The sequence below is a fragment of the Mixophyes fleayi genome, chromosome 1 (assembly GCF_038048845.1).
Source record: "Mixophyes fleayi isolate aMixFle1 chromosome 1, aMixFle1.hap1, whole genome shotgun sequence".
NCBI classification, from domain to species: Eukaryota; Metazoa; Chordata; class Amphibia; order Anura; family Limnodynastidae; genus Mixophyes; species Mixophyes fleayi.
In genome coordinates this window covers 144,013,932-144,040,049 of record NC_134402.1, presented here as the reverse complement: position 1 = coordinate 144,040,049, position 26,118 = coordinate 144,013,932, and the positions used below count along the sequence as shown (strand labels likewise).

The 26,118-nt window shown below is 38.9% G+C and overlaps 1 protein-coding gene across 1 annotated transcript in view; it reads left to right on the top strand.

Moving 5' to 3' along the window:
• Positions 1-26,118, top strand: part of DAPP1 (dual adaptor of phosphotyrosine and 3-phosphoinositides 1) — an 81,056-nt gene that overhangs the window by 26,106 nt on the left and 28,832 nt on the right. The window contains exon 2 of the mRNA XM_075201230.1: positions 24,364-24,489. Within this exon, the coding sequence (XP_075057331.1) occupies positions 24,364-24,489 (126 nt within the window). The remainder of the gene's footprint in view (positions 1-24,363; positions 24,490-26,118) is intronic.

The window sequence follows — 26,118 nt, the reverse complement described above, 5'->3', positions numbered from 1 at the left end:
CGCTGGAGTGTGACATATCTCCAAACAGTCAGGACAAAGGTCCTGACTTTCAGAACGTGTCCTAAAAGCATTGAAAGTTATGTAGATATTATAATGAAAGAGACAAATATGAAAAAATATCAACTTTATTTTTTACATTTTTGATGTAAACAGCAAATAAATAACATACATTTTTGATGTAGAGATATAGAGGAACTTAACATTGACATGTTGAAACTTTAAACATAAATACCTAAACAATTTAGGTGATAAAAATCAGTGCTCCTGTAAACATGGGATAAAGTATTGCACAAAGGCTCTGTTTTCATTGTTTTACCCACGCAAACCAACATATAATATAAATTCCAAAACCGCCATAGGAAGTAGGTAGTAGTAGTGTCCCCAGTTCACATTATGCCACACCGTAATACCCCCAGTTCACATTATGCCACACTTTAGTGCCCCCAGTTCATATTATGCCACATAGTATTACCCTCAATTCATATTATGCCACACAGTAGTACCCCCAATTCATAATATGCCACACAGTAGTGCCCCAGTTTATATAATGCCACAATAGTGCTCCAAAATCATGTTATGAAACAGAGTAGTGCCTCCAAATCATATTATACCACACAGTAGTGCCCGCAAATCATATTATACCACAGTAGTGCCTCCAAATCATATTATACCACAGTAGTCCCCCAAATCATATTATGCCACACAGTAGTGCAGCCAAATCATATTATGCCACACAGTAGTGCCCCCAAATCATATTATGCAGCACATTAGTGCCCCCAAATCATATCATGCCATACAGTAGGGCCCTATGTTCAAGTTCTACCACATCATAGTGCACCCAGTTCATATTATGCCATAGAGTAGTGTCCCCAAATCATATTAATGCACTATAGTTCCCCAAACCATATTATGCCACACAGTAGTTCCCCCAAATCATATTATGCCACACAGTAGTGCCCCCAAATAATATTATGCCACACAGTAGTGCCCCCAAATCATATTATGCCACAAAGTAGTGCCCCCAAATCATATTATGCCATGCTGTAGTGCCCCCAAATCATATTATGCCATGCCGTAGTGCCCCCAAATCATATTATGCCACATAAAAGTGCCCCCAAATCATATTATGCCACACAGTAGTGCCCCCAAATCATATTATGCAGCACAATAATACCCCCCAAATCATATCACGCCATACAGCAGGGCCCCAAGTTCAAGTTCTACCACATCATAGTGCACCCAGTCAGAGCCGGATTTAGACATCATGGGGCCCTAGGCAAGATACTGGTTTAGGGCCCCCTCCCTGAAAAAATCCATAGCACTATATTTTGTTAGCATAACATATACCCCTATTCAGGGGCTGGCTAGCAGACTTTAACCTGGGGGGCAAAGCATATAGCATTGGCCCATAAGTAGCGGCCCATTTTTAAAGGGTTGTCTCACTGCCGGCCCTGGGAGGGCCCTCTGGGGACCGCTGGGCCCTAGGCAATTGCCTAGGTTGCCTAGTGGTAAATCCGGCCCTGCACCCAGTTCATATTATGCCATAGAGTAGTGTCCCCAAATCATATTATGCCAGTATAGTGCCCCCAAATCATATTATGCCATGCAGTAGTGTCCCCAAATCATATTATGTAACACAATAGTGCCCCCAAATCATATTATGCAACACAATAGTGCCCCCAAATCATATTATGCCATGTAGTAGTTCCCCCAAATCATATTATGCCACACAGTAGTGCCCCCAAATCATATTAGACTTGTGCATGAAAAGAATTAGGTCACCTCCTTTGACAGAAGTGCACAGCGCCCGCTCACTGGAGTGTGACATATCTCCCAACAGTCAGGACAAAGGTCCTGACTTTCAGAAACGTGTCCTAAAACCATTGAAAGTTATGTAGATATTATAATGAAAGAGACAAATATGAAAAAATATCAACTTTATTTTTTACATTTTTGATGTAAATAACAAATAAATAACATACATTTTTGTTGTAGAGAGATAGAGGAACTTAACATTGACATGTTGAAACTTTAAACATAAATACCTAAACAATTTAGGTGATAAAAATCCTCCTGTAAACATGTGATAAAGTATTGCAAAAAGGCTCTGTATTCATTGTTTTACCCACGCAAACCAACATGCAATATAAATTCCAAAACCGCCATAGGAAGTAGGTAGTAGTAGTGCTCCCAGTTCACATTATGCCACACCGTAATGCCCCCAGTTCACATTATGCCACACCTTAGTACCCCCAGTCCATATTATGCCACATAGTATTACCCTCAATTCCTATTATGCCACACAGTAGTACCCCCAATTCATAATATGCCGCACAGTAGTGCCCCAGTTTATATTATGCCACAGTAGTGCTCCCAAATCATGTTATGAAACAGAGTAGTGCCTCCAAATCATGTTATTCCACAGTAGGGCCCCCAATTCATATTATGCCACACAGTAGTGCAGCCAAATCATATTATGCCACACAGTATTTCCCCCAAATCATATTATGCCACACAGTAGTGCCCCCAAATCATATTATGCCAAACAGTAGTGCCCTCAAATCATATTATGCCACACAGTAGTTCCCCCAAATCATATTATGCCACACAGTAGTGCCCCCAAATCATATTATGCAGCACAATAATGCCCCCAAATCATATCATGCCATACAGTAGGGCCCCATGTTCATGTTCTACCACATCATAGTGCACCCAGTTAATATTATGCCATAGTGTCCCCAAATCACATTATGCCACCATAGTTCCCCAAATCATATTATGCCACTTTAGTGCCCCCAAATCATATTATGCCATGCAGTATTGTCCCCAAATCATATTATGCCACACAATAGTGCCCCCAAATCATATTATGCCATGCAGTAGTGTCCCATGTTCAAGAAAGGATATAGGTAATCAACAATATATTGCACATGAGAAAATATATTAACATACCGGATTATGGCGTCTCATAACCAGTGACCTGTTCTCCTACCTGGCACGCCAGGTGAGGAGGGAGCCACAGCTGTCAGCTCAGACAGGCAGGCAGTCACTCTTGAGAGATGAGCGCTCCCATGGGGAGCCCATGACAGAGGTTAGATGGAGGCGAGGAACAGGAAAGGGGAGGGGGATTGAAACACGGCACATGTAGTAAGGTGGCATGTTCCTGGGGAGAAGCCAGCTACCAGGAAGCTAGTCAATCTCGGGGCGAACCACTAATAGGCTAGGGCATGACAGATAGAATATAAAATATATAAAGTAATGGACATTTCAACCCTGTTTTTGCTGGTCCCTGCACCGGCCCATCTAGCCTTTAGCCCTTTCACCATTTGCCAGAACAGCCAGTTGGCCAGTCCAGTCCTGTCTCCATGTATTCCATGGTGAAATGTCTTATATTATTAGCAGTGTCACAGGTGTTACCCTGGACCCAAGAGTTCAGTTCAAAACTCCAGTTGAAAGACCTGTGTATTTATATAGTTCACATATTTTATATTCTTAATGCATTATAACCAACAATACAGGCAACAAACACATGTCAGCTAGAAATAACCCGATCTGTCAGGAATTGAAGTAGTGTGAGAGTGGGTGTTTATTACAGTTGCCAGACTCACAGAGGGATCTGTCAGACAGTAAGCTACCAGTGCCATAGAACAAACAGCCCAAAGTCCAAATTGGTCCAGGGGGAAACCAAATTCAGTCCAAGGGTCCCAATCTGGTCTAGATGTAATCCAGATCCAGTCCAGTTATCTGCAGAGTGCCCTGATTTGTTCCATTTGTTCTAATTGTGTGCATTTGCTACAACCTCTACTCTATGGCCATGTGAGGAGAGGCAATGGGGACCCATTCAAGCCTTTGAGCCCTACTTCAAGTGCCATCAGATCTCCAGAACTGTTAAGTGTCCACAGTGAGTAACCCACTAAATAGTGCACCAGTATAGCGGCTGTCATGAGATAGATGTCCGGCCTTCAAATGCTTAACACTGACTGGACTATTCTTAATCTCATCTTCTACACACATTTGTCATCATTGGACTGATCCCTTCATCATCTTCTTCATATTAAAATTAATTGTCATTGTTGGGACTAATCTTCCCATCATCTTTTCCAATAAAGAGACTTTATCTTTATCTTTCTTATTAAAGAGGGACTTGGTGTAACTCATGTCTTGTATTAAAATTGCCATAATGGTATTCAGGACAAGATAAAAAAAATAAATGTAAAATAAAATATTGACTATTGAAAAAATACTCTATTCAAAGAATAAAGCATTTTTAATTTATTTTCCTCTGTTATCGCCATCCTTAGATGGTGAAAACAGAACAGGTCTTGCGGCAGTACATATACCACTGCAATGCTTGTTAGACTTCACCAAAGACTTCACATTGTTACTACATGAGCCCTTGCTGTACAGGGCAAAAACACTTGTTTTCGCCAGCCATGGGGCTTTTTTGACCTTTTATAAACATATCCATTAGTGTGAATACTGCCCATACTAGGCCTGCACCCAAGTTCTAGTAGTTACATGTTAAGAGTGAAGCCTTTATTAGTCAGAAGATACGAACCAGCTAGCAGTGTCAACCACACAAGATTTCATCCATTGTTTTTGAATAGCTTTATATGGTTTGGAAAGCTTCCACAGATCTCTATTACAGGGATTTTGTCATTTTGCTCACTCATACGCAAATTGGCAGAGACTGGCCTGATGAAGCGGTAAGCTAGCCCTTTCCGCTCCGTGTCAGTATAGCCAAGACAGCTGATTATCGCTTAACTGCACCAGTCATATTTTTTAAATGAATATCAAGGATAAGTGATTTTTTAGACGCATGAAGAGGACCTCTTGATAAATAGGCCCCTAAATCCACCAGCACCAAGAGCCATATGGGGGGATTGTATTTTATTTAATACAACCCAACCAAACAGTTAATTAAATATTGAAGAGAAAGTAGCGCTAAAATCAGTCTTTGTTCATATAATTCTAGTCAGCAATGACATTAAAATATCATCCTTAGTGGCTGTTTTCTGTCTATATGGCCATCTGAAGAGAAATTGTTTTTAATGCTGTGTATGTTATAGTGTGGGCCCTCGACTGTTCTTTAGCAGCAATTTTTATTTGTTTTTATTTTGTGATTTACATTTCTTCAAACATTGTCATTATTATAAAATATTATATATATTATATAATAAGAGAGCATCTTTACATTGTAAAAGGCTTTTGAACATGTCTATGAATAACTGGGTCCATTAATAAAGCAAAAAATATAGCATGGTGTTAGGATGTCATGTGCCTAGTCTATAGTCTATTGCAATGCATGATACATATTTTTACATCTCCCCATTTATAATTGTGGAATAATTCTTCTGTTTAACACTAATCTCTATTTGAAATGATACATGCAGTGTAAAATTAGTTGTTCATATCAATTCACTACAAGATACAATGTTTCCTATATATTGATGTACATTGCATAAATATGTGTATGGTTTATTATCACCAAGATTGTGACAGATAACACCACATAGGCAATGTAAAATGTATATGATGTAGCATAAAACATTGCAGTTCCAGCAAAGTTGGAAATGCTTTCAAATTTACACTTTTCCACCCCTCTTAGCTCATTTATATAATGGAACCATAAAATAATCTCATTTTAGTAAATATTGTGCATAAATGTGAATGTACCACTATTGATTGTGAATATATCACTATTGATAAAGCCTAACCATTCCTTCCAGATACTCCCATCACCTTAAACAAAACAAAAAAACTACAACAAACACTTAAAAAAAAAAAGAATCCATGCAAATATTTGTGGTGGCCCAAAAACACGTCTTAGAGTTGTATGATGCCTCAAGCGACTTCTATGGAACCTTTGCTCTCCTCCGTCTGTTTGTTAATGGATCTCCAAGGAGCATTATTTTACATTTTACTAATCTTCCTATATGAAAGTCTATTGAAGGACACTGCAGGTATCCACACAGAGCCTAAGGATGGAAATACAGAGGAGAATACATTGTCCATAGCCAGATAACAGATATTACTTACAAGTCATATATATGATATTATTGTAGGGTATTGAACATATTTGTAAATTATGCAAGATGAGTTTTGTATCTTTAATGCTGTTAACAATATGTTAACAGTAATTATGTAACAAAAAAACGCAGCTCACTGAATTATAAAATACAGGTGATACAAAATGTAGTATGGCCGAGTAATAGATCTGAGTGTGTTAAAAAACCTAAGTTGCCATGTCTTGAATGTCTGTAGTTTACATCTGTCAACACAGGATAAGCCATGTCCTAGAGCCAGTACAAAGTGAGCAGTATATTGCTTACAGTCTTCTGCACGAGGTACAAATAAGCCAGATCCAAATTAAGTTGCTCACAGCTGTGAAAGCCATGCTACTAGAGACTTTCAGCGTGTGTCCATCATTTGTGTTCTCTTCTTAGAGGTCATTGCCATATGTTAAAAACACCCCTTAAGAACGCAAACAGTGTAGTGAAACATGAATCTTACAGATCTGTCATGTTTACAGTTACATAATACAAAGTATTAGTAGTACAGCATGGGCAACCATTTGTGGAACAAGCTTTTCCTGCTGTATTTAGAAAAAGCTTTCTGAAAAAGGTGCTGGTTTCACTTTTTCAAATATCAGCAATAAATACCTAGTGGAGTGCTTGCCTGCTTGCTGAAGTTAAATCATAGCTAAACAGAGGCACTCATGGTGGATGGACTCTCACTGATGGCAAGATGACTGCAGTGAGGTCAGCCAACTGGCTTGAAACTTGGGGTCCACAGCTGCTGAACTCAGAGCATGTGCCAAATCTTGGTGTGGGTGGTTGATTGTGGATTATCACATATGCGTCACATGTCAGAAGATCACTTTCACCTAAGCAGTCAGGGTTTAGCACTTGGTTTATGTCCATTCTGAATAGACTGTTACACTACATAATATCTTGAAGTTACAGAAAAAAATGTTTGTTTTTTTTAATAACTCCAACCTCAGCATATACTCTCAGCAGTCATTCATCAGCTTCCTCTCAGATTTACTGTGTACCGAATGGATTGCTGTGGGCATCCAAATAGGTGCAGCGTTTCAACCTGCAACCAGTTGGGGGAGCGAGGGAGGTAATATAAAGGTTTCGTAATGTAGACAATCCCTTTTAATATTACTAATATTTTTACAAGCCATGTTTTTTAGGAATGAAGTACCTATTATTAGTGGAAATAAGGATTGTAACAAATAGTAGCATTTAGCTGGCAATCTGCTAAGAAAGGATGCAACAGTGCACCTAGTTTAAAGATAAATAGGTAGATGACATATGAGTGACAAAATAATGGTATATAGTTTGATTCAACTTACATGGTTTAGAAGTGCCTTTTCCCACAGCTACAGAGCCTGTCTGCAGTAAGAGTAATCAAACAGAAGTAACTGATGAGAACTCCCTTTTCAAGGGAAGGTGGGAGTGTCACCTGCCGATCAAGCCATGGCTGTGGGAGATGTGTTGGGTATAAAAACCTGTTTGTTTTACTGTTCAGTGTGACCAATGCTAGAAAAGCTATCTGGTATCTAGAGAGCTGGTCTTTGTTTATTTAGTGTTTAGGGTCACAAGAAACTGTATGGTATATTTATGATGTCAAGTACCTTACCATCATAACATTAAAACAAAGTAAAAAGGCAAGAAGTTGTTCTCGTGTGTATCTCCAGAAATATGCTCTTGTCAGTAGTGTCAGAAGAATGGATGCTCAGGGAAGTTTTTTTTTGCTACCCAACACATGTAGACGCTAAGTTTGGGTTTTCGGGGCCAGGCTTGGCCCAGCGTTATCACGAATGGTGCTATGATAAAGACAAACTGGTCAGAGCACAATTGACTGAGCTTTCCAAAAAATTTTAACAAATGGCTCTAGCCTGAGGAGAATCTGTCTACCCAGATTATTGCAGTTCTGGTGATACATCACTGCATCCAGGGGCTGGACCGTGGTCGGCAAAGGTAGGTGCTGCAAACAGACCCACAATGTTATGAAGAGCTTGTCAAAGTGGTAGAGAGGTTTTGTGCGCTATAGCAAATGACCAAAACATCTGCATTCATGCCAAAGCCGATACCACATCAAAAGCCAGGTTTGAAAATCCTTGCTACAGGGCCTAATGGCACAACTGCTACGAACAGAGGGCCAGTTACAAAGATGTCCAATCCAAAGTGCTTCGAATGTAGTGGGCCAGGCCACTTTAGGGCCGAGTGTCCTTAACTACCTCAACCCATGGACTGTTCTGTTGCACATACTGGGCCTGCTTACCCAAGCTGTTGTACCATGAGTCCCACATCAGGAAGTCTTTGTTTGTTCCGGGTGACTGTGCTTCTCAACCAAAACCTTGTTTGGCATTGATTGACACTGTGAGTGATCTTACATCCTTGCCCAAAACCTTAACTACTCGGTTTGCCAAGGTGAAGATCCTGTGTGTACATGAGATGACTGAGGAGTATGAGAGAACACTTCTGCCAGTCACACTTAAAAACCAAACAGCTATGGTGATGGCTGCCATAGCCCCTAAACTCCCATATTCACTCATTCTAGGGCGAGATTTCCAATGTTTAAAGAGGTTCTCGGTGAGCAGGTCAGGCCGGAGATGCCGGCAACTGAAGCAACGGTCGGAAGCCCGGTCTTAACGAATTCGCTGAAGAATCCACAACATCTGGACTTCGATCCTTGGGAAGTTCCAAACCGGAATGCTATCTTGGCAGTCATAGCAAGAGTTCCACAAAAGCATCCACCTGTGGGGAGGTATGGACTGTCCAAAGTAGCATTGGCCCGTGATGTCGCAAATGAGCCCATGCCGCCTATCAGTGATGATACGGACTGGTCCGCAATACCAATTTTGTTTCCTCTGCAGGACTTTGCTTGTGACCAACTTAGCGATACAACTTTAGAACATGCTTTTAAAAGTGTGACTGAGGTGAATGGTGTAGCGAAAGCTGTCCAGCCTGCAAAACGTATAACATATTTTATTCTCAAAAATAACTTTCAATATAAAGTACAGGGGATAAAAGTAGAACAGTTAATGGTTGCTCAGGTTCATGTACCCCTAGAGTTAATAGAAGCACATACACTTCAGTGGGGGACAACTGGGGGAGAATAAAATACAGGAATGAGTTGTGCTCAGGATTTACTGGCCTGGTGTACACATAGCAGTGAAAAAATATTGCTGGTCCTGGCACAAACCAATGTACAGGCCAATACCAAGTTCCCTTTGAACAGATAGCCATGGACTTTGTGAGGCCGCTGGAGAAATCTGCTTGTGGACACCAATATATACGAGTGCTGCTTGATTATGTGACCAGATATCCAGAGTCAGTTCCCCTACGGAACATAAAGTCCAGCACCATAGCTAAAGAACTTGTATTGATGTTCACATGCTCGTGGTTTAGTGGTTAGCACTACTGCGTCACAGCACTGTGATCATGAGTTTGATTCCCGACCGTGGCCTTATTTGTGTGGAGTTTGTATGTTTTCCGCGTGTTTGCGTGGGTTTCCTCCCACACTCCAAAAACATACTGGTAGGTTGGTTGGCTGCTATTAAAATTTCCCTTAGTCTCTCTCGGCCTGTGTGTGTGTATGTTAGGGGATTCAGATTGTAAGCTCCAATGAGGCAGGGACTGATGTGAATGAGATCTCTCTACAGCGCTGCGGAATTAGTGGCGCTATATAAATAGATGATCACAATGATGATGATGAGTACCCAAGGAATTTTTGTGCCAGTTGTTAGGGGTGACAACTCTTCTCACCTCCATATACCATCCACAAATGGGCAGTTTGTCAGAGTGCTTTAACTACACATGCTCAGGAAAGCCGTAGTTTTGGACACTCTTATTCCCTATTTGATGTTTGCCATCTGTGTGGTACCTCAGGTGTTTAGTCCCTTTGAATTATTGCTCGGGAGACAGCCCAGAGGTATCTTGGATGGGTGCAGCAAGCCCCAAAGAGACAAATCTGGTACAATTTGTGTCCCAAATATATGGGAGGCTAGAAAAGATAGGGCCCATTGTATAACAATATGAAAAAGAGGCTCAGGAACGGCAAAAGAGAAATTATGAAAAATGTGCTGTAGTTCAATCTTTCAGGTCTGGGGACAAGGTCCAAGTCCTGGTTTCAACCAAGAAAAGCAAACTTTTTGCCTACTGGCAAGGTCAATATGAAGTACTAGGGCAGTGTTTGCCAAACCCAGTCTTCAGGGACCCCCTAACAGTGCAGGTTTTCCAGGTCACAAGTGAATTAATTAGTACCACCTGTGGATCTTTCAAAATGTGTCAGTCAGGAATGAATAAAACTGTGTTCCAGCAAGGACATATGGAAAACATGCACTGTTAGGGGTCCTTGAGGGGTTTTGGAAACACTGTCCTAGAGGCTGTCGGTCCTCTCAATTACACGGTCCGTCAGTTGGGTTGGAGAAAGGAGGAGCAAATATACCGTGTCATTCTCCTTAAACTTTGCTATGATGAGGAAACCTCTCCTCGGGTAGTGAGTACTATCATTGAAAAGTCTGAAGTGTCCATAGAGCCAGCTTTATCTTTTAAGCAGAAATTACAGACTGAGTAAATTAAAAGGCGAAACAGGGATGTCTTCTCCTCCATTCATGGGTGCACTACCTTAATTGAATACAACATTGTTACCACTCCAGGAGTTGTTATAAAGCAGAAGCTGTAACACATTCCAGAAGCCAGACAGGCTGACATGAGAAAGGGAATTGAGAATATTGTGCAGCTGGATGTAATTGAGGAATCCACTAGTGGCTGGAACAGCTTTATTGTGCTAATTCCAAAGCCCAATGGGAGGATTAGGTTCAGCAATGACTTTAGGCTACTAAACAGAGTATCCCAGTTCGATGCCTAGCCGATGCCATGTGTGGATGAACTTGTAGAAAATCTAGCAGGCAGTAACTATCTAACTACTCTTGACTTAACCAAAGGATATTGGCATACTTCCTCAGCCAAGCCAAAGACCGCATTTTCCACCCCTGATGGTCTCTTCCTATATTAAATCATACCCTTTGTGTTGCATGCGGCACCTGCCTTCTTCCAAACGGGCCATGAATAAGTTGTCCATGACCCCATAAAGCCTATGCAGCCGCTTATTTAGATGATATTGTGATTTATACCCCTTACTGGAAATCACATCTGGCAAAAGTCAAGGTCTTAGCTTCATTAAGGTCTGCAGAACTAATAGCTAATCCAGAAAAATATGCCATAACCATGAGAGAAGCCAAGTAACTGGGGTACGTTGTAGGGTGTATATATAAATAAATGGTGATGATAATGATGAGGGTGAGGACGAGTAAAACCCCAATTAGACAAAGTGGAGGCAGTCAAAAACTGGCCAAGGCCGGAAACGAAAATGCAGTTAAGTACCTTCCTAAGCTTAGGTAACTTCAGGCGATTTGTATGCCATTTTGCCACTAGAACTGCTACCGACATGTTGAAAAAATTTGTCTAGATACTGGCCTGATTTTCACTTTTGCAACTACCTGCAGTTGGTTTCTGATCGCTTGCCTAGCTCTGGACACTTGTCCATTATCTAGTATCTTTTATCAATTGTGGAGCCCAAAACGAACTTGAATGTGGACTCTCTTGAATATTACATAGTTAGACAGGTTATTATAGATTTTCCTATGCAATGCTTACATCTTGCTTCATTTGTTATAATTTCTGTATTTTGTAAATTCTTTACTGATCTGGATCTTCTATGTTACTGATTGCCTGTTTTATATATTTTTTATAAATAAATATTGCCATTTTATTACCTGTATCCTGTCCACCCACATACTGACAATACTCATATTGTGCCAGGGAAAACAAAACTTTATTTTAAAAGTGCCAAAAACAGGCTTAGCGCAGGAGTGAAAGAATATCTTAATAGCAAATGGGTTAATATTATGGATATCAAAATGATACCTCTTACTTTATTTTATTTTGTCACATAACACATTGGTTACTTGCAATATCATTTTAATTACATATATTAGTTGAAAACACAACCTTCTGGTGAATCTCAATGGGTTAAAACCTAAACTCTATAAGTAATAAAAAGGGGAAGTGAAACTCATATTTGACTCCTTAGCATTTTATGTATGAGCAAAAGTTAACTTAAAACACTTTTCCTGTTTTGTTTTACATTATACTGTACTGCAGGGCAATGATTTTTTTCAGCTGAAGCCACTCTACAATAAGAGGGACAAATGTTTTTAGCTGTGCCAAAGTGGTAATCTACTGCATCACATCTTAGTAAATAGACAATTATATATGTTATAAATACATTGACATATTCACTGTACAGACTTGCTTTGTGAGACAAATTTTTTCAGTATTGTATGTTTGCACAGTTGACTAATTTTAGTTTCACACTTACTCATATACAAAGAACAATCTAACGCAGGACTCAATTAAAAAATGATAACATGTGATAAAACAGATGTTATAGGCTATAAGCAAACACTTATTACAGTCCTTTTTCAGTGATCTCACTGCTAGCAGAAACAGCTTCACTAATTTTTTTAAGTGCTCTGACCCTGAATTCCTGTATATTCTTCCCCCACCATTCTTTCGTTGTCCCATGTGCACCATGGGATATGTACAGTTTATCTCCTGAAAACATGAGCAATGAGTGAACACTGTATCCAGCCAAGCAGCCCATACAATAAATCAATAACACCTCCTTTTAATAAACATACCTTCTTCCCCAGCTAGCCTTGACATCAAATTAACAGCATTCACATTTAATAAATAGGCCTCCTTCCCCCATCTAGCCATCATTAAATGATTAGCCCCCACATTTAATACATATACTTTATATTACCCTACAATATAATAATAGGGCCCACCAATGTCACATTACATACTCACCACAGTTAATAAACAGGGACCAAATACTAAAGTAATACCCCCACCTTCTGCTACATTACATGCAACAGCCCCCACATTACATGATTAGTCCTCATTACATTAATAGCCCCCTTGTGTGCTGACAGAAGGGGGAGAGAAGGAGCAGAAGAGAATGTTAGGAGCAGAGGGGAAAGGGAGAAACAGGAAAGAAGGGAATGGGAGAGACAGAGGTAAGGTGAGGGGGAGAGCAGAAGGGAAGAGGAGGTTATGAACATGAAGGGAGATGGAAAGGGAGGAACATCAGGGGAAGGTGAGGGAAGACGCAGAAGGGGACAGGAGAGGAGGGACAAGAGGGAAGAAAAGCAAAGGGAAAGGGAGGAAAAAGAATGAAAGGTGAAGGAAGGAGCACAAGGAGAGAGTAGAGAAGAAACAGGAGGTGAGTGAAGGGGAGAAACAGTTGGGGAAGATGAAGGAGGGAAGAAATAAGAGGGAATGGGAGGAACAGGAGAAGACGATGAAGGGAGGAGCAGAAAGAGAGAGGAAGCAAGAAACCTTATGCCTGGGCCAGACGGTTATTGTCCAGGGACATCCGCTGTAAACCAGGGCATCTGGCCCTTTGGGATTATTAAAAAAAAAAAGATACCCAAAAGAAAATACATGTGCCTTATTCTGAACAACTAACGATGTAGGGTAAGCGGTCGATGCAGGGCTCTTTAACTTATTGGCCCCTAACACTGCACACCCACATGGTGGATACCCCAATAATTCAATTAGCAACGAGGTCCCATAGGAATCTTGCACAATGAGTCTCCGCTGGATATTTATCAAAATGATCTTTACTCATTTTTACTGGCAAGTGATGTCTGCTGTACCATAATTACAGTAAATGTGTGCAGAAACCCTGAACCTCACTGCTAATCTATATATATATATATATATATATATATATATATATATATATATATATATATATATATATATATATATATATATAAGGCTAACACTGCTCCTCACCTTTATAAATACACAAGCAAAATACACAAACAAATTTGGTAAAATGTTTGCAAATGACTCTTTTGTGTACTTGACTATTTCTTTGGACTACATTTTCCTCATTTCTTGGGCTTTTTTTGTTTCATTTATTTAGGCTTATTGTGTGACAGTTGCCATTTATAACGACCTTTGCTATTCCAAATTGACTCGATTTTGTATCCATTCGTTTTATATCCACTTAGTGTTAAATTAATAGTAATATACTAATTAATTTAAGCAACAACTGCGATGCCACCTAAAAGGCAAATGCTGTCGGAGTAACTGCACAGCAAGAAGCAGAAAAAAGACGAAGGGCGGAGCGGGACAAACTATGATTGATGACCAAAGAGAAAGAGAACGTGATTGTCATCGCCATACAAATATGAGTCCTCAGTAAATTTGCAGTCACAGAGAAAACAATCAAAGTTGAATAGGACAGAGGCAATATCACGTCAATGCCTACAAAGTCAGTGAACAAGATGCCACGCCATTCTTTATGTCAGTAACAAATATTAAAGCTCATAACTGAGGTCCCATGAACACTTTCTGTGAATTGTGCCACGCTAAACACTTTGCTTGTGAGCAGCCATCTGACAAACTTTATGTGGAAATATCCAGAGATCTGCCAACGTGAAAATCAAAATTATTGGTTGTATAGAACAAGGGAAATTGGTAAAAGTCTCTGAAAAGATTTACACAACACATGTGGAATATAAAAAAATATTTGTGAAATAGGAATTTTGTCAAATAGTTGATTCCACATTCGTGGGATAAATGATGCACAGAATTTAACCACTACCAAAAAAAGGTCCAACATGATCTCGCTCTCATTTTTTTTCCGTAATTTTGATGGGCTTTTAACTAGTTAACTATAAAGAATCCGAATACTAAACTCATTTTATAGAAAACAAATGTGTTTCAAAACAGCTCATCAGAGTGCAGAAGATAGATTTGTATCCAAAACACTTTTTCAAGCTCTCTCTTCTTATGGAAGTCTCACTGGTTCCTTTTTTTTTTTTACAAATGCTGCAGACAAATCTTTTTATTTGGTTTCTTAAAAACCATATAAAAAATTATACCAGATATGGAATAAAAATTGCTTATCTGAGTGGTTCAGAGATAATATTAGCCGAGCCCAGGATGGTAACTGTCATTCTACGGTTGGAAGTAAACGGGTCTAAGGGTTTGTGTTACAAATTACTTATTTTTATTGTGACAAAGAGATTTCTTTTGTGACTGGTTCATTGTTAAGATTTTTAACACATTATTTTTAAATATGTTTATGTATTCTGACATAAACAATGTAACTACCATAGGTTCAGGGGGTGCAGCTGCTATTCCTGCCTTTCCTGTTAATGCAACATGTGTATATGGTAGTTTTTCATCATTAGGGTATGTGAGGCTCTTACAAAGGTTTACTATGGGATCCACAAATGTCTAGTTATGACCCTGGTGTAGAGAGTGCACACTAATATACACTCAGTGGCTGCTTGATCAGGTACATCTTTCTAGTACTAGCTGTGACTCCAATTTGCCCCCAGTCTGAATTCATCATAACATGGATTCAACAAAGTGCTGGAAACATAGTTTTACAGATTCTGGTCCATGATGACATCATAGCATCACTGAGTTGATGCACGTGTTGTCGGCTTCCTGCTGAAAATCTCTTATTCCACCATATCTCAAAGGTGCTCTATTTGATTCAGCAACAATAGTCAGGAAGGATGTGACATTTCAGCAATGCTCATTTGATAACAAGAAGCCTAATGTGTGCCAAGAAAATATTACCTATACCATTACACCACACTCTGTTGACACAATGCAGGATGATCCATGTATTTATGAAGTTTATGTCCCTTACCACCTGCATGTTGCAGCAGAAAACGATATTCGGCGTACCAAGCACGGCTTTTCTCATTTTCAACTGTCCAGTTCTGGTGGTCTGTGCCCACTGTAGCCTTAGTTTCCTATTTTTAGCTGAAAAAACAACAAGAAAAAACTGGCGCACGGAGAGATGATGCAAAAAATGGAGATCAAGTGTGAATCAGTATCTGCAGCTGAAGAGATCAATGAGATCTCAAATATAAAAAATACAACACAACAGAAAACAGCGCTGATGACTGATACACACAATCAATATACAACCATCCGTGGGTGATAAATATATATAAACACTTTATTAAAAATGAACCATAAAATATGCAACACTGGCCAGTGGATAACAACTAGACATATAAAAAATCAGATCAACCGACTGTGTTGACCATCAATAAGGCTGATGAACCATCAAATCGATCACTTCTGAAGAGAACCAGCTAAATGTCCCACATCGTAAAGATACTATTGTCCAATGACCCCGTACAAGGTCATGAAGTGGAGCTTCAAAATAAGTGTGGCCACACTGGTGGTGGAAAGTGTACGTCACCGCGATGATGGTGAACCCCACTTCAATGCTTCTTACACATGTAGTATGGAGGAGAATATGCCATAAATGCCACAATGAGAAAACCGCCACTCCTGAATGGAAATCAAAGTCGCTAAGCTGCTTGAGCAGTAAGCGCAATACAGACCTGGTCCGATACTCAGTCCCGTATTGTGGTCTGTATGCGCACGCACCTCATACCCAGACGAACTCCGGGACCTCCGTGGTAAATATGTAGGTGAAGACGGCAATTCGTGTAAGTAGTGGAATAGCAGCTAACACAATCGTGGCACCAAATATATAGCGATAATATGGCTCAAAAAAGGCAACCTCCAAGAATCCACTAGGGATATGAGCTGGGTCATGGAATAGTGCTATCCAGCGGCTCAATGAACATCCAAATCACCTGACGCGTTTCATCACCTGCCTGGTGATTTCTTCAGAGGAAGTGCTCTGTTGTGCTCCAATGCCTCTTTAAGTATCCTTGATACAATTACTCAGTCTGCAGCTGGTTCATAACGGGCACTTTGTACCTATACCATACTTGTAGTGGGATACATAAATATGGTTGGTTCAATTGAAAACATTCAAATATCTTATATACAAGGAAATACCGAATAATTATAATTCATATAGAGCAAAAACAAAGCACTATTAGAGAAAACAATACATATCAAAACATATATATATATAGAAATTAACATAATGATCATACCATCCTCCCCACATAGAGCATATTGGATAAATTAGGACTCAGAGAAAACACCTTAGAGTCCTAAATTCTCACACTGATACCTCAACTACACATATATATATATGCAAATATAGTATTATACAAACACAGATCTAAGTCAATCTAGATAAAGCGAACACTAATAATCTGACCTGAGTAGACAGTAATAATAGGTGGTATAATTAATACAGAAATATTAAAAAAAATAAAAATAAAAAAAATAAAATTTTTTTTACAACCTATAGATTGAAGCATAGGTAGCCACCCGGATGACTTAAAAAAGTGCTGAAAACACACATAAGGAAATATGGGTGTATATATCGGTCAAGAGATAGGGTAAGTCCTACAAATATCATAAGTAAGCTCATGAATAATACCGAATAAAGACCCCTAAACTAACACATCAGCCCCACAAATGGGACTAGTGTATCTTACAGGTAATCAACATACATTCATAAATACTCATGAATAGAGAATATAGCTTAAAGGATCAGGTTCAGGACAACACCTCATTGAGCTCAAGTGCTTCATTCAATCCTCTAGGACTCAAGGCATCCAGTTGATGGATCCAAAAGACCTCTTGTTTACATAATCTTTTAAAACGATCCCCTCCTCTCGTGGTCTGTTTAATATGCTCTAGACCACATATAGATAAACCTTCTAATCTCCCATTGTGAACCGCATTAAAGTGGCGTGGAACACTATGATTGGTCTTCCTATTTAGGATATTCCTCCTGTGTTCCAGAAACCTCAATTTCAGTGATCTAGTCGTTCTTCCAACGTAAATGAGGTCACAACTACATTTCAATAAATAAATGACATAACTCGTGCTACAGTTGATAAATCCCCTCACTCTAAAGTTTCTATCTGAATGGATGATCTCAGTCACCCTATTACTGATAAAAGAACAAGTTAGACATCTATTTGAACCACATTTGAAGCAGCCCTCTGTTTGTTTAGACAACCAACCACCTCCTACAGATGTCATATCCACTTTAGTCAGTACATCCTGAACCAAACTGGGCGCTAATATATTTTTTAAATTGTTGTTCCTCTTAAAAATAATCTTAGGATCTTGGGGCAATATTTGTCGAAGTGACTCATCTTGTTGAAGGATAGGATAATTCCTACTAAAGATCTTCCTGATTTCCCCCGACTTATTATTATATTTAGATATAAAAGCAACCAGCCCTTTTGTATCAGCTTGTTCCCCATTTTGATTCTTAGGCCTATAGGAATCATCTTTCTGTAACAGGGTATCTCTTTCTAATGAGGACACCTCTTTCAAAGCATTATTCAAAATATAATCGGGATAGCCTTTCTTTCTAAAGTCCCCCAACATAGACTCTGCTTGAAGATTGAATGTTTCTATTGAAGAACAATTTCTTTTAAGTCGCATTAACTGACCCTTTGGTATATTGTCTCTCCATTTCTTATAATGTGAACTTCTGTAGTGTAAATAACTCACGACATCAACTTTCTTCTTATAAGTGGAAGTCACCAACTTTCCATTCTCAACATTCATCTGAATATCCAAAAAATCCATACTGGATGCGTGATAGCGGCCAACAAACTTTAAATTGTATTCGTTGTCATTCAAAGCAGAAATAAATGAAAGTGCACGTGATTCACCCCCTCTCCATATGATAAACAGGTCATCAATGTACCGCCCATAAAAGACCAGGTCCGCGCCGAACCCACCTCCCCACACATGGACCTCCTCAAAGGAGCCCATGTATAGGTTGGCATAGCTCGGCGCGAACCTGGTCCCCATGGCAGTACCCATGATTTGCAAATAATAATGGTGATCAAACAAAAAATAATTGTGAGTTAAAATAAATGAAATGGAGTCAACAATAAACTTCCCCTGTGCATCATCTACAAGGGAATCTCTTCCCAACAGCTGTTCAATCACTTGAATACCCTTATTGTGCGGTATATTACTATATAGAGCCTCTACATCCAAAGTGAGGAACGCATAGTTATCTTCCCATTCCAAATTTCTTAGATGGTTCAATAAGTGGAGGGAGTCTCGAATGTGTGATTTAAGTTGAACCACCCTAGGTTGAAGAAATGTGTCTACATAAAAGGAGAGAGAAGAGGTCAGAGATCCTATTCCCGAAATTATCGGTCTCCCTGGAGGAGAGACCGCATTTTTGTGGAGCTTAGGTAGATGATAGTAGATTGCTGTGACAGGATACAGCGGATACAAAAATCTAAATTCATCTCGATCAATCACCCCAGATTCTAGGGCTTCATCTAATAGCATCCTCAAACTTCTTTGGAAATCTAGAGTGGGGTTGGAATGTAATTTCTTATAGAAAGCTAAATCAGTCACTTGTCTATATCCTTCACTAATGTAATCCGTAGTGTCCTGAACAACTACCCCTCCTCCCTTGTCCGCTGCCCTGATGACAATTGTGGAGTCCTTTCTCAATTCCTGTAATGCTGTTCTTTCCAGTTTAGTTAAATTAGGATGACTATATCTACTTTTCTCACATAACTCCTTAAAATTCTTTAGAGTCAACTGATAAAAGCATTCGATTTGGGGCCCTTTACATGAAGTGGGAAAAAATTCTGACTTCAATTTGAATCTCTTCAAAGGTGGATCCTTCCTATTAAGATTTGTAACATCATAGATCAATTCAGAACTGTCATCCCTCATTGATCCCCTACCCTCACAGCTAAACTCTTCTAGTATATGGAGACATTCACGATCACTACTATCCAATACAATAGGACTCAAATCTGAATCAATTTTCTTTATGCTTTTATTAGCAAAATATTTTTTCCTGCATAAAGTGCGTACAAACCGATTGAGCTCAACAAATAGTTCAAACAAGTTAGGTTCTTTTGAGGGAGCAAAATTAAGGCCCTTACTTAAAAGAGATAGTTCAGACTTACTAAGTGTTTTCGAGGAAAGGTTGAACACCCCCTCGGTATTTACCTCAATCTCGGTCTTCTGCCTATATCTTTTTCCTCCTCTCTTACCTCTGACCAATCCCTTGTACGTTTTGGAGTTCTTTCCCTCAGTGGTTGATAGGGATTTGGATGCGTGAAACTCCTGATCCTTGCATCCGGATTCTTCTCTAAAAAAGAGGAGACATCTGGCTCTTGATATTGGTTAGGGGGACTATTTCTAGTTCTTTTTGATCTAGCGCCCAATGGAAATTCTTGCGGCCTGTCCCTCAAAGGTGAATGAGGAGGAAATCTCCTAACACTTCTACCTAATCTCTCTTCTCTTCTTTGACTGAAGTCCCGCCTATTTTGGTGGGGATAATTCCTAAAAGAGTTCGGTTTCCTGTAGCCACTTCGTGATCTAGATTTATTTATATTAGAAAAACCAGGATCACGGGTATATTGTGATCTCCGAAAATTCCTTACTCTATCCAATCTATAGTCCTCTTTATCTCTGTTTAATTTCTTAGTCTTGGCCATAATGATATCTTGTTCATAATCCTCTAATCTCTTATTGATAATCCTATCTTTCTCTTCAAATACCTCCTCATCCTTATATGTTTCTAATTCTGATTTAAGAGAATCAATTTCTTGTTCTATATTCTTAATCTTTTTTTCTCTATATTTCGTTAGAATTCTCATGAGTTCCAAGGAACAATTCTCTAGAGATTGATTCCACTCTTCCAGAAGCCCAGTATCTTCTGAAAATACAAATGTTTTGAACAATCTTAAACCTCTGGGTACTATTTTAGCATCAATGTATTTTTGAAGGTAAACACTGTCCCACCAGTGTCTAGTCTCTGCCTTCAATAATTGTTCAAGTTTTGAAAAACAATGGTATATATCAGTGTCATCATCTAACGTATCAGTGTGAGAATTAACAATATCCTTTTCCAAATACTTTTGTCTCCTATGTATTCTATCATCATAATGTTTAAAAATCATGTCTCCTGCTGCCTGGAACACTAATCAAAAATGAAAAAACAACAAGAAAAACCTGGCGCACGGAGAGATGATGCAAAAAATGGAGATCAAGTGTGAATCAGTATCTGCAGCTGAAGAGATCAATGAGATCTCAAATATAAAAAATACAACACAACAGAAAACAGCGCTGATGACTGATACACACAATCAATATACAACCATCCGTGGGTGATAAATATATATAAACACTTTATTAAAAATGAACCATAAAATATGCAACACTGGCCAGTGGATAACAACTAGACATATAAAAAATCAGATCAACCGACTGTGTTGACCATCAATAAGGCTGATGAACCATCAAATCGATCACTTCTGAAGAGAACCAGCTAAATGTCCCACATCGTAAAGATACTATTGTCCAATGATCCCGTACAAGGTCATGAAGTGGAGCTTCAAAATAAGTGTGGCCACACTGGTGGTGGAAAGTGTACGTCACCGCGATGATGGTGAACCCCACTTCAATGCTTCTTACACATGTAGTATGGAGGAGAATATGCCATAAATGCCACAATGAGAAAACCGCCACTCCTGAATGGAAATCAAAGTCGCTAAGCTGCTTGAGCAGTAAGCGCAATACAGACCTGGTCCGATACTCAGTCCCGTATTGTGGTCTGTATGCGCACGCACCTCATACCCAGACGAACTCCGGGACCTCCGTGGTAAATATGTAGGTGAAGACGGCAATTCGTGTAATTAGTGGAATAGCAGCTAACACAATCGTGGCACCAAATATATAGCGATAATATGGCTCAAAAAAGGCAACCTCCAAGAATCCACTAGGGATATGAGCTGGGTCATGGAATAGTGCTATCCAGCGGCTCAATGAACATCCAAATCACCTGACGCGTTTCATCACCTGCCTGGTGATTTCTTCAGAGGAAGTGCTCTGTTGTGCTCCAATGCCTCTTTAAGTATCCTTGATACAATTACTCAGTCTGCAGCTGGTTCATAACGGGCACTTTGTACCTATACCATACTTGTAGTGGGATACATAAATATGGTTGGTTCAATTGAAAACATTCAAATATCTTATATACAAGGAAATACCGAATAATTATAATTCATATAGAGCAAAAACAAAGCACTATTAGAGAAAACAATACATATCAAAACATATATATATATAGAAATTAACATAATGATCATACCATCCTCCCCACATAGAGCATATTGGATATGATTTTTTATATGTCTAGTTGTTATATGTCTAGTTGTTATCCACTGGCCAGTGTTGCATATTTTATGGTTCATTTTTAATAAAGTGTTTATATATATTTATCACCCACGGATGGTTGTATATTGATTGTGTGTATCAGTCATCAGCGCTGTTTTCTGTTGTGTCCTATTTTTAGCTGACAGGAGTGGAACTTGTTGTGGTCTTCTGCTGCTGTAACCCATCCACTTCAAGGTTCAACGTTCTGTGCATTCAAAGATGCTCTTCTGTATACCACTGTTTTTACTGCCTCCTTCCTGTCAGCTTGAACCAGTTTGGCCATTCTCCTCTGATCTCTCTCATTAACAAGGTGTTTTCACCCACAGAACTGCCGCTCACTGGATGTATTTTGTTTTGCATACCATTCTCTGTAAACTCTAGAGACTGGTTTGCTTAAAAATTCCAGTAAATTAGCAGTTTCTGTGATACTCAAACTACACCATCTCGCACCAATATTTATTCCATGGATAAAGTCTCTTAGATTACATTTTTCTGGTGTTTGGTCTGAACTAAAACTGAACCTTGTCCTGACCATGTCTGGAGGCTATTTTGCATAGACTTCCTGCCACATGACTGGCTGATTAGATATTTACATTATTGAGCAGGTGTACAAGTATACCTGATAAAGTGGTCACTGAGTGTATGTGAACAAATTGCAAATATGTATTTATATTTGAATATGTTTATATTTGTATATGTTTCATACATCTTTATTAATATTATTTTGTTATAAATGACTAGAATACTACTGGAAACTTCTATTGGTACAATCATAACACAATCAATCAGGATACAAATAGTGACTATTACATTGTTGTTGCTCCGAGGGCCTGATTGACATTATTACCATTGGCAATTAAGGAAGGCAATTGTCAAATTGAACTTGGTTGGGGTCTAAGACAAAAATGGAGTAGCAATCCCCCGTAGATTTTTTTTTTTTTGCAAATAGCAACTTCTGTACATTTTAAACATGCATCTTAACTGTCTCCTTTTCAAAATGTCTAGAAGGCAAATAAATATGGCTGCCAATCACACACACAAACAGACTCTCACCATGTCATGTTAAGGCAGAAGGGCGGGTGAAGATTTTACAGTGGTGACAGAGTTCAGTCGAGCGTTCCAAAGCCTCTCAGCTCACTATAACATATGCCATGTGACTGTGGTTGCCCTGGTAGACACATGACACTGTGGAAATCTGTAGAATTATAACAAACCAAAGAAATAATAATTACCATGCTTCTTCTTATAGCCAGCCACAGTGATTTATGTTAAAAAAAAATATGCCTAGTTTTTTCATGAATTGCTGCATTAAAACTGTGACAAATTATATAAAGCTGCCATGACTGACGAGCCCAAGCCCCGAAAGCTCCTTTATAGCTATATGCTAGTGATGCACACATCAAATGAACAGCACCAATACCCAGGTTCAGGATATGAATATGTTGGTATAAGTAGAAGTTCAAGTCTGCATTTGGGACAAATGAGGACTGTGTGTCAAGCAAGCCCAGTTTGGAATAATACGTGTGATATTACTGATGGCTTCAAATTAGAAATTTAGTGGCATATTGGGGGTTGTCAATTATTAGTGGCATATTAGGCAGGACAATTACACAAATGGCTCATTTTACCATGTACATCACTATGATCTGCTATCAGTGCATAATAATGTATATCTTTAGATGGATGCAGTGTGGAATAATTACTTATTTTAAAACAATATATATTTTTGTTTTATATATGCTGTATGCCCATATGTGTTACTGAGCATTTAGAAACACAAAAGGAAAATAAATCCAACCTATAATTTGGGTCTTTCTTTTGCTTTAACTTATGTATATATGTGAATATAATTAATGTATGATAAATAACATGAATTAAACTGAGAAATGCATTTTTTCTTTCTTTCATTAATCATGGAACTGTAAAACATGCTGATGTCACAAAATAAAATATTTCACAATGTGCCACAATGGCTTCCGCATGTGCAACAACCCTATTTCCTCTTATATGCAGAGGGTTGCAGGATTAGTAGCAGACTTCACCTTGTTAGCTGTGTCTTGACATTAAGTAATGTAGATATAGAAAATAGCAGATTTTATGGTTTACAAAACTGTCATTTTGTGTATATTCATTACATCTTTTCCATCAGGTGGTTCCATGAGAATCTGTCCCGACATGCAGCAGAAGCTCTCCTGCTTACAAATGGACAGGATGGAAGTTATCTCCTGAGGAATAGTGGTGACTCTGCTACAGATGTGTACTCATTGTCAGTGAGGTAGGTACTGCTGCTTTAAATTCTGGTCAATGCTTGATTCTGTTACTAAGATGAATTATGATTTGTAGGTAAAAATAAGGACCATACTGTTGGAATATTGTGTAGTTTATCTTGTCAAACGACAGACTTTTGTTGTAACATTTGTCTACTTTTGACTAGTTGGGCAGAATGAATTAAGGGAAGCTAAATGAACTTTAACAGACTTCAACATCCCTTCTACCTACTACAAAATGCTCTGAACCCAAACTTCTCATTTAATTTTCTGTTGCAGATACTTGTGCTAAGTTAATTAATTAAATGTTTTAAACTTTAATTATTTCAGCACAGGTATCTGCAATAGTAAATAAAATAGGAATTTCAGGAATTTGTATCGAGTGGAAAATATTGGATTTCAGAGTCTATTTCAAGCTATTATAAGTGTACATTATAGTGTACAACATTAAGCCTAAATTCAGTAAATCACTGTTATGAATAGATTGGACAAAAGAGAGGTATTTGGTGATCACTGTTTGATTGTCTCCTAAGCCAGAGATGTGCAGCTCATGAGTCTGCACCCAAGAGGGAAATGGGCTTCCAGAATCATATTGTGGTCCCTGATTGTAAGCTATGCAGAGCAGGTTACTTACTAACCAAAATGAATAAAAGGATAGTGTACCTTGGGCACTAAAGACTCACAGTCCAAGAGAATAAACAATTTGTCTCACGTGGATGGAAAATGGCCCCATTATAGAGAAACTAGAAAAAAAAACTCCAAAACATACACACATAGGGTAATATTGCATGGATAAAATTACTTATAAAACCACACAAATATATGTCCCTTCGCCAAGTGCACAGTGTCCAACAATAAAGTCTCACCAATGCCTTCACCATGTGTAGCTCCCCTAAAGAAAACTGCTTACAAGATAGATGCGTTGTATCAGCCTATCAAATCAAGGAACAGATGAATGGCATGCTGAGGCTTCTACTTGCACGGAGTCATAATCTCCTCATATAGCAAAGAAAGAATAGAACACATATAGTGTAAGACCATTTGTTAAGACATAAATAAAATCAAAAGATATCGAGAGCAAAAGCCCTCTTATGCTCGTACCGAATAGACTTGTAAACAGCACATATCATGGGGAAATCGATGTAAAACCCGAGTGACAACTCCACTCGTAGATGCAAAGGGTAATCGAGCTCGCCCCACTTAGCCAACGCGTTTCAATTCAATTAAATAGACCTTTCATTCTAATCAGCTGTTTCTCATTCAGATCAAACTGATGCTTGAGGTTATCACATGACTACAGATGATATCGTAAAGTTTTTGTTCGCCTCAGACAGATTCTGATTCATGCTGTTCGCGCATCTATAGCAACATCAGACTCGCATTTATCTGTATGGTACCTAACAGACAAAGTAATTGATGTAACTGGCCATAAATCTGATGTAGACCTCCAAACGCCAGTGACATGTAATAAAACATAATAGAATAAAATAATATGAATAACAGTAGTTATTAATGTCAGTTTTTGTATTTTTACTGCTTGGTCTTCTGGGAGAATTGCCTGCTCCTCTGGGAGGTATGACAATAGGCCGGGAGTCTACAGGATGTTCCGGGAGAGTCGGCAACTGTGGATATAATAT